The sequence below is a fragment of the Delphinus delphis genome, chromosome 1, assembly GCF_949987515.2.
Source record: "Delphinus delphis chromosome 1, mDelDel1.2, whole genome shotgun sequence".
Classification (NCBI taxonomy): domain Eukaryota; kingdom Metazoa; phylum Chordata; class Mammalia; order Artiodactyla; family Delphinidae; genus Delphinus; species Delphinus delphis.
In genome coordinates, this window is record NC_082683.1 from 87682118 (window position 1) to 87696479 (window position 14362).

Sequence of the window (14362 nt, forward strand, 5' to 3'; positions counted from 1 at the left end):
GGATTCTTAACCACTGCGCCACCAGGGAAGCTCCTAGTATTATTATTATTATTTTTTTTAATAAAAGATAAGAATGAAGCTGTTTTCAAGAAACACACCTTTTACCTTGTAAAGTTCAGTTTTGTTACCTCTGACTTTTTAAATTTCGCTTTATAGCAATTAAATCCTGGGCGATTTGGAAGAGGATTTTTTTTTTTTTATCTTGATATTTACTGAAGTTGTAGTGAATTCATAGCTTGCTTTTGGACACAAAATACAGTTTTTACCCCATCATAAAATAAATGAAAGCTTCTTTTGAGGGATGTGGGCATGGGGGTATTATCATTTATCATCTTTGTACACTTATGCTGAACTTTCCATTCTAAGAGCACTGGACACCTCTTTAGAATAGGGACTTTGTTTATGCATCTTTTAATCCTACAGGGCCTACTATGTGAATTTAAAGTGATAAAAACACATTTAAAGTGATTTTTAAAAATGTGTCTAGTAGCACATTCTTAAGATGATTTTTTTTTGCGGTACGCGGGCCTCTCATTGTTGCAGCCTCTCCCGTTGCGGAGCACAGGCTCCGGACGCACAGGTTCAGCGGTCATGGCTCACGGGCCCGCTCACGGGCCCAGCCGCTCCGCGGCATGTGGGATCTTCCCGGACCGGGGCACGAACCCGTGTCACCTGCATTAGCAGGCGGACTCTCAACCACTGCGCCACCAGGGAAGCCCTTAAGATGATTTTTTAGTGTAATTTTATTTATTCGCATATATAATCAGGAGATATTTATATTTCTAGAAGTGCCAGGGTAATATTTTGCAGTATTTGTATTTTAATCTACTCTAGCTGTAAGTGAAATTATAGTAGTCATAATTATTATAGTCATAAAAATAGTTTTAAAATGACATTTACTTCTCTACCTCTCTACTTAAAAATTGGTCGGACTACTGTTATGAACATCCATGTGTCTGAGGCTATATGGTCATACATGACAGGCTCTGAACAGTATTTCACATCCCTGGCCAATGGTACTGACCTGATCCCCTTCCATTTTCTTCCTAGTGTTCAACAATGTTAAGATTATTTTGCTTTGTCCTTCTGCTAATGGCATCTTTGTAAGCTTGATCAACCAGTTGTAATATTCATAAACAAAATTAGTAATGAGCTGTTAATTTGTCAAAAGCTTAGCACATACCTATTGTAGTTTTTAACAGTTTTGAAGAAGTGAACCCTTCTAAGCGAACCAGGTTAATCATAAGTAACTAAATGTTTTTTTCTTGAAATTGTATTTCAGTTGGCGCTGAAGCCAGGGTAAGGCTGACTATTATGTTGTTCATTTGAGTAGTACACAATTAAGATAAATTACGTGAAGGTGTGTGATTCTGTATCAGGAATTCTTAACTTGGGTCTGTTCACCCTGAAGTTGTTTGCAAAATTTTCTTTGACTACACATTTTTCTAGGGAGATTCCACAAAAGGATCCATATTTCCTGAAAGTTTAAGAATAGTTGTTTTATATGAAAACAACATAAGTAACTAAAGAATAGTTTCACAGGTTAAATTCAATAAATATTTACTTAATCATCTACTTATGCCATTTTACTGATGAAAGTAGCTGTGACATTATTGGTGATTTTGCTTTTTGAAGCATCAGCACATAGGATTACAGTGTTTAATTATGTTTTAATGTATGTAACATTTTGCTACATCTCTTATTCATTGCAGACCATTTAGGACAGTTGAATTGAAAGTGCATTCTGACATTTTAGAATATTTCGGGTTTTATTGTTAAATCATTACCATGTATTAGCAGATAGCTTATAAGTATTCTTGGTAGAGGCTAAGAGCCAAAGAATTACTTACACGAGTTATTTGTATTATCAAAGATAGAATTTTCCTTATGATTTTTTAAAGTTTTCTTTGTATTGTGATCTTTATTGTTTTGTGAATACAGTTGTGAGTCTGCGTCTCTGACAAAGAGAAAAATGTCCATTTTTTTCACAAGTGAATTGGTAAAATGACTTTAAAAATTAGATAGAAAGCAAGGCATATGTGTATTGCTTTATTGGAAGTACCTGAAAAAAGTAAAATTGGCATTTCAGATATGCCCAGAGATGCAGAGCACCAGATACTTATTCCTGATATCTCTGATTTTAATCAGAATAAGTAGGAGTCAAAAATCATTTCAAATGTCTGGACCTAAGCTCTGATCATTTGCACTCTTCACCTGCTAGGATGGCTGAAGGAGTTGCAGAATAGCTCTTTGTAGCCCCCAGAGAGCAGCCTCTGGTTCCTAGAGTGCAAGCCATGAAGAGGGCCATTGGTACCTTTCAAAAAGCAGCTGTTCTTTGAAATCAGTAGAGCATGCCTAGAAACATCAGGATGTATATATGTCCTTGGCAAGCTTGTGGCAGGCAGAACCATGAATGACTTACCTCCTTACCTCCTTGAGTCAACATTTGCTTTAGGTTAGTGTGTTTGAGGGTAAATTAGTAAACAGTTTTCTCAGTTTATATTTCCAGTTTGTCTTACTATAGTTTGAAGACCTGCTTTCCAATATCATCTGTGGAAATTCACTTACGGTTGAAGTGTTGAAGTTAAGTAAAAAGAATAGCTTTTCTCAAGTATCATTCTGATAAGTATATATGATTTAAAATTTTCAGTTATTTAAAAGCTTGAGTTGTCTTTTGGCATTTTTTTGAATTAGAAGTGTCAATTAAAGTAACAGGTGACCATTTCAGCCAGGGCGCATCAAGATCCCTGAAATGGGTTTATTTCTTTCAGAGCCAGATATAGTAGCTTATTCTTAATAATAGGTCTACTTTCTCAATAGTGTATAAATACAGTTATGAATTCTACCACAGGAAATACTTCTTAGGGAGTCTTTTTAAAACAAGAGGTGGTCTATATTTTATCATTTAGCTCTATAAATTGAGTAATTAGAGATTACCCTAAGACCCGTCTTGAGCTTAGGCTCCGTCTTAGACTTTGGTGACAGTTTGATTTTTGTGTTGATGGGGGTTTTTAAATTTTATTTTACCTTTTTAGTGAGTTTAGTTTGTAGTCATATGAACTGTGTAACCAATTCGGTGTTCATGGGGATAAGCACTTAACGTAATGATTTAACAGTCAGCCGCATATTTTCCCCTCAAGAATGGAGAGGGATGCAATAGATTGTCATGTTACTTATCTTTTCAAAATTTACCTCAAAGCAGTGCAGTCTCAAGCTGTAAACCTTCTTTATTTTTTTAAGAGTAAAACTTGATCTCACTATACTCTTTTGTTGTTGTTGTTGTTGTTGTTTTTGTGGTACAAGGGCCTCTCGCCGCTGTGGCCTCTCCCGCCGCGGAGCACAGGCTCCGGATGCGCAGGCTCAGCGGCCATGGCTCACGAGCCCAGCCGCTCCGCTGCATGTGGGATCTTCCCGGACCAGGGTATGAATTCGTGTCCCCTGCATCGGCAGGCGGACCCCTAACCACTGCGCCACCAGGGAAGCCCCTCACTATACTCTTGTTGAATATTTATAGGAAGTGTATTCCACTCTGTTTAGGGGCAATCTAACCAATACCTCTTCACTTCTGTAATATACAAATATTGAATATCTCTTTTAAATTGATCCATAATGTATCCATAAAATAACTCTGAAGTCTCGCTGCAAATTAAGCCAAAGTGACTTAATTAGTATAATGGTGTCTCTACATGTTTATGGTGATTCATACTTTCAGGATATAAAGGATCAGTTTTCTTTTTGTTCACAAATGTAGTAAACCTTGCCTTGTCTGATTAAGGTCATAGAAAATAAGAAAACACCAGCTGACTTTGTGAGAGAGGAAACATGATGCCAAATACTAGTAGTAAAGCCTTATTTCCTCCAGTTATTCCATAATGTGGCAGGATCCCAGGAAAGCAGCTCTGTAGTTACAATATTCTCTATAGAAATTTTTGTTTTAGTGTTCTTCCATGGAAAGCTCCAGGTCTTAGATGTCTATAATTAAGAATCTTTGTCTTTTTTTGTGTAAGACTTTTACATTAAATTATTTTAGTAAACTTAGTTATATATTGTTCAGAGAAAATTCAGTGTTTCTTTCTGAAGATTTATTTTATCCTCATTCTCGATTGATAACTTGTCAGTATTAAATTCTAAGTTCAAAATTATTCTCCTTCATACCTTATTTTTTTTCGTTGTGTTTTTTATTTCCACAACTTTTATTTTGAGAATTTTCAAAACTACAGAAAAGTTGCAAGAATAGCATAATATCTATTTGCCCATCCCATAGATTTGTGATTCAGCAATTGTTAACATTTTGCCACATTTGATTTTCCTTTCTCTATATATATTTTTTCATTTTTTTCTGAACCATTTGAGTTAGTAGTAGACATCATGACACTTTATCCCTAGAACATTCAGGATGCATCACCTAAGAATAAGGATATTCTCCCACATAACCACAATATAATCATTATATTCAGAAAATTTAACACTGATACAATAATATTGTGTAATATATAGGCCAGTCACATTTCCCCAATTTTCCCAATAACGTCCTTTATAGTCTTTTTTTGGATGCAGAATTTAATTATTACATTTAGTTGCCATGTCTCTTCTGTCTAGAATAGCTTTTTGTTTATTTTTGATAATATTGACATTTTTAATAGTCTAAGCCTTTGTTTTGAAGAATGATCCTCAGTTTGGCTTATTCTCATGGTTTACTCACATGATAACATTCTATTTAATAAAAAGGATTGTAATGCCCAGTTACTGGTGGAATTACTTCTTTCTCCTGGCCAACAACCCATATAAGTCCCTGATTCATTGATAGGAATATAACATAAGTTATTAAAGTCCATATTCCCCACAATAACTGCTGGATTCATAAACTCATATTGATTGAACAATCATAGATGTGGAATTTGAGAGTTAGATGAGGATTTAGGTAAGAAATTAATAGTTTACCCCTAACTGCTAAGAGAGGTAAAGTGACTTAAGTCATTTAACAGCTACTGACTCTCATGACAAGGGTTATCAGTCAGTCCATGAGCATGAAATACCCTTTCTATACTAGGCATTGAGCTATGCATTGCGATACTAAGATGGTTAAGATTGGATCCCTACTCTTAAGTAACAGTCTGTGGTAATATATGCAGTGTAACTACTGCAACGAGTGTAGCTCCAGACTTGGGTGGGCTTTGCAGTTGCCTGGATTGACTGATCCATCTCTTATATGCTGTATTGGACTGTAAAATGGAGATAACAGTATCTAACTTGAAAGGTTAGAAGGGGTAAATAAGATTATGAATTTAAATCATTCTAAGTCTTTAGTGATTTTTTTATTATTTTAATCTCATGTATGTGTACAGTAAACCCATGTGATAGATGATACAGTAGCAGACAATAAGAGTATAGAGGAGGGAGTTAATAGGGGAAGTTGCAAATTTAATTAATGAATATATTGCCCTTTTAACAATATTTAAATACAGTAACCATATACTGAATGCCTAAAGTGATAGGTAGAGGAGACTTACAGAGTAATTCATTTCAGTTCTGCAAACACTTATTAAACCCTTTTGTGCTATGCATGTACCACATGCTCCAGATTGTAGAAGAATAAAGCATAGGGCCTGCCTCAGAGAGCGTGAGCTTGAAAAAGGTAAATTTAAGTTAAATAAAATGAAATAGGTACTTTACAAAACAAAATATAACTTTGTAAAAGTTATCTAGTGTTATAGAAGACTAAATAAGTAGATTTTTAAAAGGCTTAGCCAAAAGCCTAGATGATGAAACCAAATATGTTACCAATGGAAAGTATGCTTTGGGAAATGGAATTAGATTGGAGGGTGGAGATGGGGTTAAAGGAGATTGTCCCTGACTTCTGAGGTTGAAGTTAGAGGTGACTGCCATGGAATCATCTCTCATGCCTCCATAAGAGGGAAATTACTCAGCTGAATGGACTTTTGGCATAGTAATTATTACGCTTTTAGGCGGAATATCTTGGCATTTGGGGTTGGGTACGTATTAGTTTATGTTCAAATTTGTCTCCTTCAGAATTTTCCACTGTGTACCTCTTAATTCTTTTGAGAATCTTCAAATGTCATATGTTGATATGATCTCATTATGCTGAACTTTCTACTCTTGATGCTGTAAACCACGCACTGGTCAAATATTTGCCCCCTACCTGTTTGTTAACCCTCTTCCCTTAGTCTTTCTGCCCAGGCCATGACCCTTGTATTCTTCCCAAATTGTCCTGGAATTTTGATTATGGATCGGTATTCCGTTAAAACTTAACATCAAAAGTCCTGCCTAGAAGTTTCTGTAATTCCAGATTAGTAAAATATTTTAAAAATTTGTCAGTTTTATTAAGATCTTGTATTACTTTTGAATTCATTTAAAACAGGATAGATGACTATGGATATAATACAACTCTCAAAATTACTAGTACCTTAGGGCAAGCAGCTGTCTCTCTCCCTGCCCTGCCTTAACACACACACACACACACGCGCACACGCACACACGCACACGCGCACACACACACACACACACTTTTTTTCCCCCAGCTCTGGGAAATATGAGAGAATGGCTTAGGAGGGACAAGCATATGCAACTACCTATCTTTTACATAGTTTTTCTCTTAGATAAGTAAAACATTTTCCTCTTATTTATTTATTTTAAAAAAATATTTTTATTTATTTTTTAATAGATCTTTATTGGAGTATAATTGCTTCACAATACTGTGTTAGTTTCTGTTGCACAACAAAGCGAATCAGCCATATGCATACATATGTCCCCATATCTCCTTCCTCTTGAGCCTCCGTTCCATCCTCCGTATCCCACCCCATAAGTTATCGCAAAGCACCGAGTCCATCTCCCTGTGCTATGCTGCTGCTTCCCACCAGCCAACTATTTTACATTCAGTAGTATATATGTTGATGCTACTCACTTTGCACCAGCTTTGCCCTCCCACCCCATTTCCTCAAGTCCATTTTCTGTGTCTACCTCTTTATTCCTGCCCTGCAACTAGGTTCATCAGTACCTTTTTTTTTTTTTTAGATTCCATATATATGCGTTAGCATACGGTATTTGTTTTTCTCTTTCTGACTTATTTCATTCTGTATGAGACTCTAGGTCCATCCACCTCACTACAAATAACTCAATTTCATTTCTTTTTATGGCTGAGAAATATTCCATTGTATATATGTGCCACATCTTCTTTATCCATTCATCTATCAATGGACATTTAGGTTGATTCCATGTCCTGGCTATTGTAAATAGAGCTGCAATGAACATTATGGTACATGTCTCTTTTTGAATTATGGTTTTCTCAGGGTACATGCTCAGTAGTGGGACTGCTGGGTCATATGGTAGTTCTATTTTTAGCTTTTTAAGGAACCTCCATACTATTTTCCATAGTGGTTGTATCAATTTACATTCCCACCAACAGTGCAGGAAGGTTCCCTTTTCACCACACCCTTTCCAGCATTTATTGTTTCTAGATTTTTTGATGATGGCCATTCTGACCGACGTGAGGTGATTATTTTATTTTATTTTATTTTATTTTATTATTTTTGGCTGTGTTGGGTCTCCGTTGTGTGCGTGGGCTTCCTCTAGTTGCAGTGAACAGGGGCTATTCTTTGTTGCTGTGCGCGGGCTTCTCATTGCTGTGGCCTCTCCTGTTATGGAGCATGGGCTCCAGGCGCTCGGGCTTCCGTAGTTGTGGCTCACGGGCTCTAGAGTGCAGGCTCAGTAGCTGTGGCTCACGGGCTCCAGAGCGCAGGCTCAGCAGCCGTGGCGCATGGGCTTAGTTTCTCCACGGCATGTGGGATCTTCCTGGCCCAGGGCTTGAACCCGTGTCCTCTGCATTGGCAGGTGGATTCCCAACCACTGCGCCACCAGGGAAGCCCCTCTTATTTAAAGTACAGTCATGACTATTAGAAAAGATTTAGAAAATTCAGGACAACATAATAAACAATTTTATGTCACTTAAAATCACTACCTAATATAACTGTTGTTAACATTGAGGTGAGTTTTTATTTTGTTCTTCATAGTTGAAATTACACAATTTTATATCCTCCTTTGATTTTTTTAAATTTAACATTGCCATAAACATTTTTACTTGTCATTAAAGATTATCAATAAACAGTTTTTGGCTGCATATTATTCTGTCTAATTTATATACCATGATTTGATTATAGGCTATGTAACTAAAGGTTGAACATTTAGATTTCCATATTTACTACTATAAATGATGCTGCTGTGAACATCTTTGTGGTGGAGCTTTTACTGAATGTTTGGTTATTTCCATGATAGAATGTTATGAGCTATTTTAAAAATTATTTGTTTATATTCTTTATATTGTTATAGCATCATAGTGCTTTTGTATTGGTTTTCATGAATGCTTTACCTAGTTAAGATATTAATCTTTTGCTATTTCTTGCATAGTTTACTCATTTTGTTTTCTTTAAATTCAGCTAATGCTTACGTGTTTTTCTCAAACTAGTATGCCTAAAACTAATCTTTTATTCTTTCTCTTTTCTTCACTGTCCAGCTGACCAAGGCAGAAACTGAAATCTTTTCATCTTTGATCTTCTCTACCCTCCTCTGCTACATCTAGTCATCCACTGACTGAGTCCTTATTCTACCTCTTAAATGTTTTTTTGTAGCCATTCACTTTGCTCCATCCCTACTCCCTCTATGTTATTAATTCCTTTGCAAAGCTTTCCCAACACTGTCCTTGAATGATTAAGTGTTCTTCACTTAAGCAGCCACTTCCAGGCTTTTGGCTCTCTGTGTATATTTATACACATTGTTATGAAATTATCATCTTACTTTTTATCAGTATTCCTCAGACAGTTTTCCAAGGAACTCAAGTGTTGGTGAGATACTGTCTCTTATATGACAGAGGATTTCATGGTCAAGTTTGGAAAATAATATCTTCTTGGAGATTCATAATATAAATAATATAATATAAATTAGCATGTTAAAGGCCCTGAGAAGTTCTACTTGGCATTTTAATAGATGCTGAGTGTGTGTGATGGTGAACAAAACTAGTTTGGAGCTTAACGAAATCCTGTGGACATTTGTTTTTACCTTATCTATTTGGTACTGGGCATTACCCCTTCCTTCCTAAAACTGCTGCTTTGTCATGTGACACTGTATTCTCTTGATTCTCCTGATGTTTCTCTGATTGTTCCTTTATCTTCATGGGTTCCTTTTCTTCTGCCCACTGCAGTTGACCCATGAACAACATGGGTTTGAACTGCCTGGGTCCACTTATACATGGATTTTTTCAATAAATACATGCTACAGTACTACATGATCTGCAGTTGGTTGAATCCACAGATGCAGAACCTGGATACGGAGGGCTGACTGTAAAGTTATACATGGATTTTTGACTGTGTGGGGCTCGGTGCCCCTTAACCCCTGCATTGTTCAAGGGTCAACTCTACTTAAATTTTGGTGTTTCTTGGGGCTCTGTCGTAGCCCACTGCTCTTTTCAGACTTCATCTCACCTACTCTGGTGGTTTCAAATATCACATTTGCTGCTAACTAATTGTTTTAATCAGCCCTCAGAGGACAATAGAAATGTTTTAAGTACAAGGGTTATCTTGTAGATGGAATCTGAAGTAAATCTGAGCCTCATGGGGAAAAAAGAGCTAGGAAGCTACCAGCTTCCACTAGTAGACAACCAAGCTAAAAACTTGGAAGTCTTCTTGACTCTCCCTCCCACATTTATCAGATTCTTTCAGTTTCAAATCCTAAATTCTTATTTCAGTTCCCTCCCCTCCAGCATCCATGCCACTCCCCTATGTCATGCCCTCATCACCTTTTGTTTGAACTGATTCTAATAGCCTGCTTCTGCATGCAGTTTGCTCCTGTTACATCCTTTAGGAAATCATCATGATGTATTGAAAAATGCAGGTCTCATCACACCATTCTCTTGCTTAAAACTTCAATGGTTTCCTGTATCTCTAGAGTGAAGATGAAAAACTCCTTACCAAAGCTTAGAGGCTACTTCTTCTGCCTTCCTTTCAGCCTTAAACTGTTATGGCCGTTGTCTACTTCGTCTGGTTTTTTTTCTCTGATGTGATTATCCACACTACTTCATTTTCTTGCAGTAACCTTTCCTTGCTTCCTAACTTGTATATATCTCTTTTACTGCATTTACATATAAGCAGATGATTATAGTGAGGCCTCTTCCTCTCTAAACTGTGAGCTCCTTGAGATCAGGGAGTGTGTTTTACTGGTTTTTGTAATCCCAGCACCTCTGGTACTCTGAATGTTTGTTGAATGAATGAGAATGAATACACTCATTCCCAGCCATGGTCCTTCAGCTCTTATGTCTCCCAGCCCCTACCCCACCTCTGTTGTCTCTGATTCCTCAACTGCAGGTTCTCCTACCAAGGGGGTTTTCAGGTACCTGTATTCTGCAGGTTGGGAGAGACATCTATTTTTATAAAATGATGTAGCATCGTTTTTAGTGTATAGAGAAATCCAAATACTATTAATATTTTGCACATAAGACTACTGAATATATTTTTAAAACTTAAGTATGACATTGTTATATGTATTCATTAAAGTTGTCTTTCTGTTATATAAACTTGTTAATGGAGACTGAGTTAATGTTATTGGTCATTTGCTTTTCTATCAATTTAATATTGCCCTTAGAAATATAAAACCCAGCAACTGAAGTAATTCTTAAGATATCTCTAGCAGCAGTATAAAGTTAATTTTGTAATGTCTTTCTTGTGTATATCAAGTCCAAGATCTCTCATATACTACTCGGGACTTTTCTGCTTTTGAACCATGTTGGTGTCTATTACCATTCTTGCCACATGATTCATTTATGTTTTGGGATGAGTGCAGTAACCTCTTAACTTTCCTTAGTTTTGCCCCCTTTTAATCTATCTGTTACATCTTTGCCGGAATGATCTTTCTTAAAACTTTCATCTGATCACATGAGTCTTACTTAACATCCTTTAGTGGCTCCCCATTGCCTTCAGAATTGAACATAGACTCCTTAGCATGGAAGTTAGCCCTGTGTGCCTCTAGCTCATCTCTCAGTACTCTCAGTGTGCAGCCCGTGCTCTAGTTGTACTGAACCGTATGAGTCCTGTAATGCCTCCTGCTCTCAAGCCTTGCCACCTTTGTGCAGGCTGCTTCCTTGACTTCTGCTGTCCTCGTTCCCACTCTTGCTCCTGGCCTACTTCCTTTCAGCCTTCCTCCTGGAATTCTGATACTCCCCACCCTACTCTGGATTCTGTGTTCCCATTGCACACGGTGCTTATATAATGTATGTATTTGTTTCCTTGTCTGCCCCCATCACCTTGAGGACAGGGACAGTGAGTGTCCAGATATTTGGCATAGTGCCCAATACATGAATGTTCTCCATAAATATTTATCGACTGTTGTCATTGTTAGTAATTCTGGAATGCACCATTAATGTTTTAAAACTCTGTTTTTGTAGCCTCAAGGAATAGGTTCTCCTAGTGTTTATCATGCGGTTATCGTCATCTTTTTGGAGTTTTTTGCTTGGGGATTATTGACAGCACCCACCTTGGTGGTAAGTAATCTTTTAACTTATTTATCACTGACTTTAAAATTTCTTTTTCTTTGGTTTCAGGAGGGAAATAAGTTTGGGGAGGAAAAAAAGGCTCTTTTTCCTTTCCAAGGTTAATTCTCCCACCAATATCGTCAGCCCTTTAGTACTGTATTTTACTGGTTTAGTTGTCTTTTCCAACCTTTACTTCTTCCTTACTTTTTAGCAGGGCTTGGGCAGGTGTGATTCTTCTGGTGAACACTGGACAAGTTTAAGCAGGGCTCAGTCCCCGCTCTGGGGAAGGTGGAAAGGATTCTTATACTGACAAGCTTAGGAAGAATGGTGTCTGTGCCCTGAATCACTCAACATTATTATTTTGAGATTCATTCCTGCAGTTGCATTTTCCAAATACAAGTTTCTTTTAGTTTAGGCAGAGGATCTAGAGGTAACCATCTAGAGAGGTCATTCTTTTCATAGCTCTAAGCTGATTTTACTCAAATATTCCCAGGTTTAGAACCTCACAAAAAGACCTCCCTGCTAGACCAAACATCTTAGGTGATAGCTAGTTTTCTCCTGTCAGTTTAGATGAGGGGAATGGAATGAAGGAAGGAGTAATGGTAGACCTCTATGATATCTTGAAAGGTGTAATCAGGATAAATGTACAGCTTTCTAAATCCCAGAAGAACAGATTTTTAAAGAGATATACTTCCTTGTTTTTTCATGAGCTTGTTCGTTGATACACAAAAAAGACTTTTATAAAAAGTTCATAAATTGATCATATATAGATAGACTGAACTAGTCTACTAATCATTATGATTATGACATTTGTAACCACATTATACTGTAATAACCTGATGTCAAGGGGCTACTGTGGTGTTATAATAACTGTGTTCTCACACCTTTGTATTAGCTTTCTAATGTTAGAGTGTGCTTATTTATAATCTACCAATTTAACATATAAATCTGTCTGGTGGATCATTAGTCCTATGGTTTAAAGTACTTGAGCTTTGTAATAGCAGTTTGTATATATTTATATAATGATGAGTCCAGGCACTGTAAATACGTCTAAGCACTGTAAATACATTACTTTAAATCCTCAAAACCACTTTATCAATGAGGAATTAGCCTCATAATGATGCCGAAAGCTCAGCCTCTCTGTACACTAGTGCCGAGTCAAATCTTGGAGGCAGAGTTTTGGGTGAAGTAGAAGAGAATAGCTTTATGGCTTTGCCAGGCAAAGAGGAACACAGTGGGCTCCTGCCCTCTGTGAAACTATGAATATGTGTCCCAACCTGGGAGGATTTGATGAAGAGTTTTATAGCAATAGTTCAAGGGTGGAGTTGATAAGATTAGGGAGAGTATGTGTAGGGCCTGCACTCCTTTAATCTCTTCTCAGGTAATCTTGATGAGCTTCTCTGGTTCCTTTAGTCTGGCCTCAGTTGGTCTTCTCTGGTATGGAGAATGCTGACATCTTCCACTTGTTGGTTTTAATTCTATAAATTCTATAAACCATATTGTTATGTGTGTCCCTTGAGGTGGAACCAGGATCCTGCCCCAAGGCTGCACTATTGTTTCTTGACTGTTCCTGCCTTGACTCTGCATCCCTTCCCTTCCTGGATTAGCAACTGTTCAACTGTTCAAATCTGCCCTTTGGAACTCAGGGAAGGTCATGGAGCTGAACAGAAAGGCTCCCTGTGCCCAGGAGACCCTACAGGGTCCTCCTCATTTTCAATAATACAGATGAGGAAATTAAGGTTTAGAAGAGTTAAGCAACTTGTTACTCTGATAGTAAACTGCAGTTTTGGTTTTAAACCTAGGCTTGTTTTGTTCCTAGTGCTCAGTCTTGGAGAATACTGGTAGCAAGTGGTTCATACCCATGTTTTAGGTAGTTGAGTTTATCTGCAGTGCAACTACTAGCTAAGTAGAGAGATTAAAATATTGGGTAAACTGTGAGCAAGCCATCCAAAAAAAAGCTTTTTGTGATGATTCCATAATTTGTCATGATTTGAAGTGCGTGTAGCTGTTTTTTAAATTCGTATCTCATTTATATTTTTTAGATATCTCAACTTTTTGTCTAACTTTGGTATCATTTTTTCTAATTGGACAAAAAGAGATTGTCTTCTTTAAGAACAAGGAAGAAATCCAGTTATTTAGATATAACTGCTTGCTTGTTAGTTCATTTTTCATAGCTATGGGAAAACTGTGTGCTTAATACGTTCTTAACTATTTTTTGTTGATTAAAAAATGGATAGTACCTTTGATTTTTCTTTTTCTCTCTTTCTTCTTTTACTTTTTAGAATACTGAATTGAATTATGGTCAGGAAAATGAAAAGTGCTAATTTGGGACTTAATGAATTATTTTTCTATTGCCAGCATAAATACATATCTTAGAATAATTGCTATAACATTGTTGCCAATTATTTTATTTATGGAAAGACTGCTTTCGCCCCATTGTTGTTGTAACAGTTACTCTTAATTCCCATGTTTTTTTTTAATACTTGAATATTTAAAAATGGTGAAATGATGAGGTGTTACATGGGGCAGTTGTCCATAATATTATCATAGTCATAATTCTTTATCTTTTTCAATTTTTCACTTCATTATTTTTTTTTAAATCAAGCTTTCTCTCATGAAAAATAAGTTCAAGTATAAATGAATGTTAAGCTCAGAGTTTTATTTTTCTGATTCTTTTCTCATCTTTAATGTATACACATTTTAAAAAATAATTGCAGTGTTTGTGCTCTACATTTTTTTGCTTGATGGGGAAAACCTTGGGTGGTTTAGGCAAAACAAGGATTGAATTGTAGAGATTAGATGTATCTAAGTGCTGAGATTTGTTATACT

The 14362-nt window shown here is 36.7% G+C and overlaps 1 protein-coding gene across 2 annotated transcripts in view; it reads left to right on the forward strand.

The window, feature by feature from the left end:
* Positions 1 to 14362, forward strand: part of MFSD14A (major facilitator superfamily domain containing 14A) — a 49662-nt gene that overhangs the window by 13523 nt on the left and 21777 nt on the right. For both annotated transcript variants that reach the window (XM_060026187.1, XM_060026179.1), the window contains exon 2: positions 11447 to 11542. In XM_060026187.1, the coding sequence (XP_059882170.1) occupies positions 11447 to 11542 (96 nt within the window). The remainder of the gene's footprint in view (positions 1 to 11446; positions 11543 to 14362) is intronic.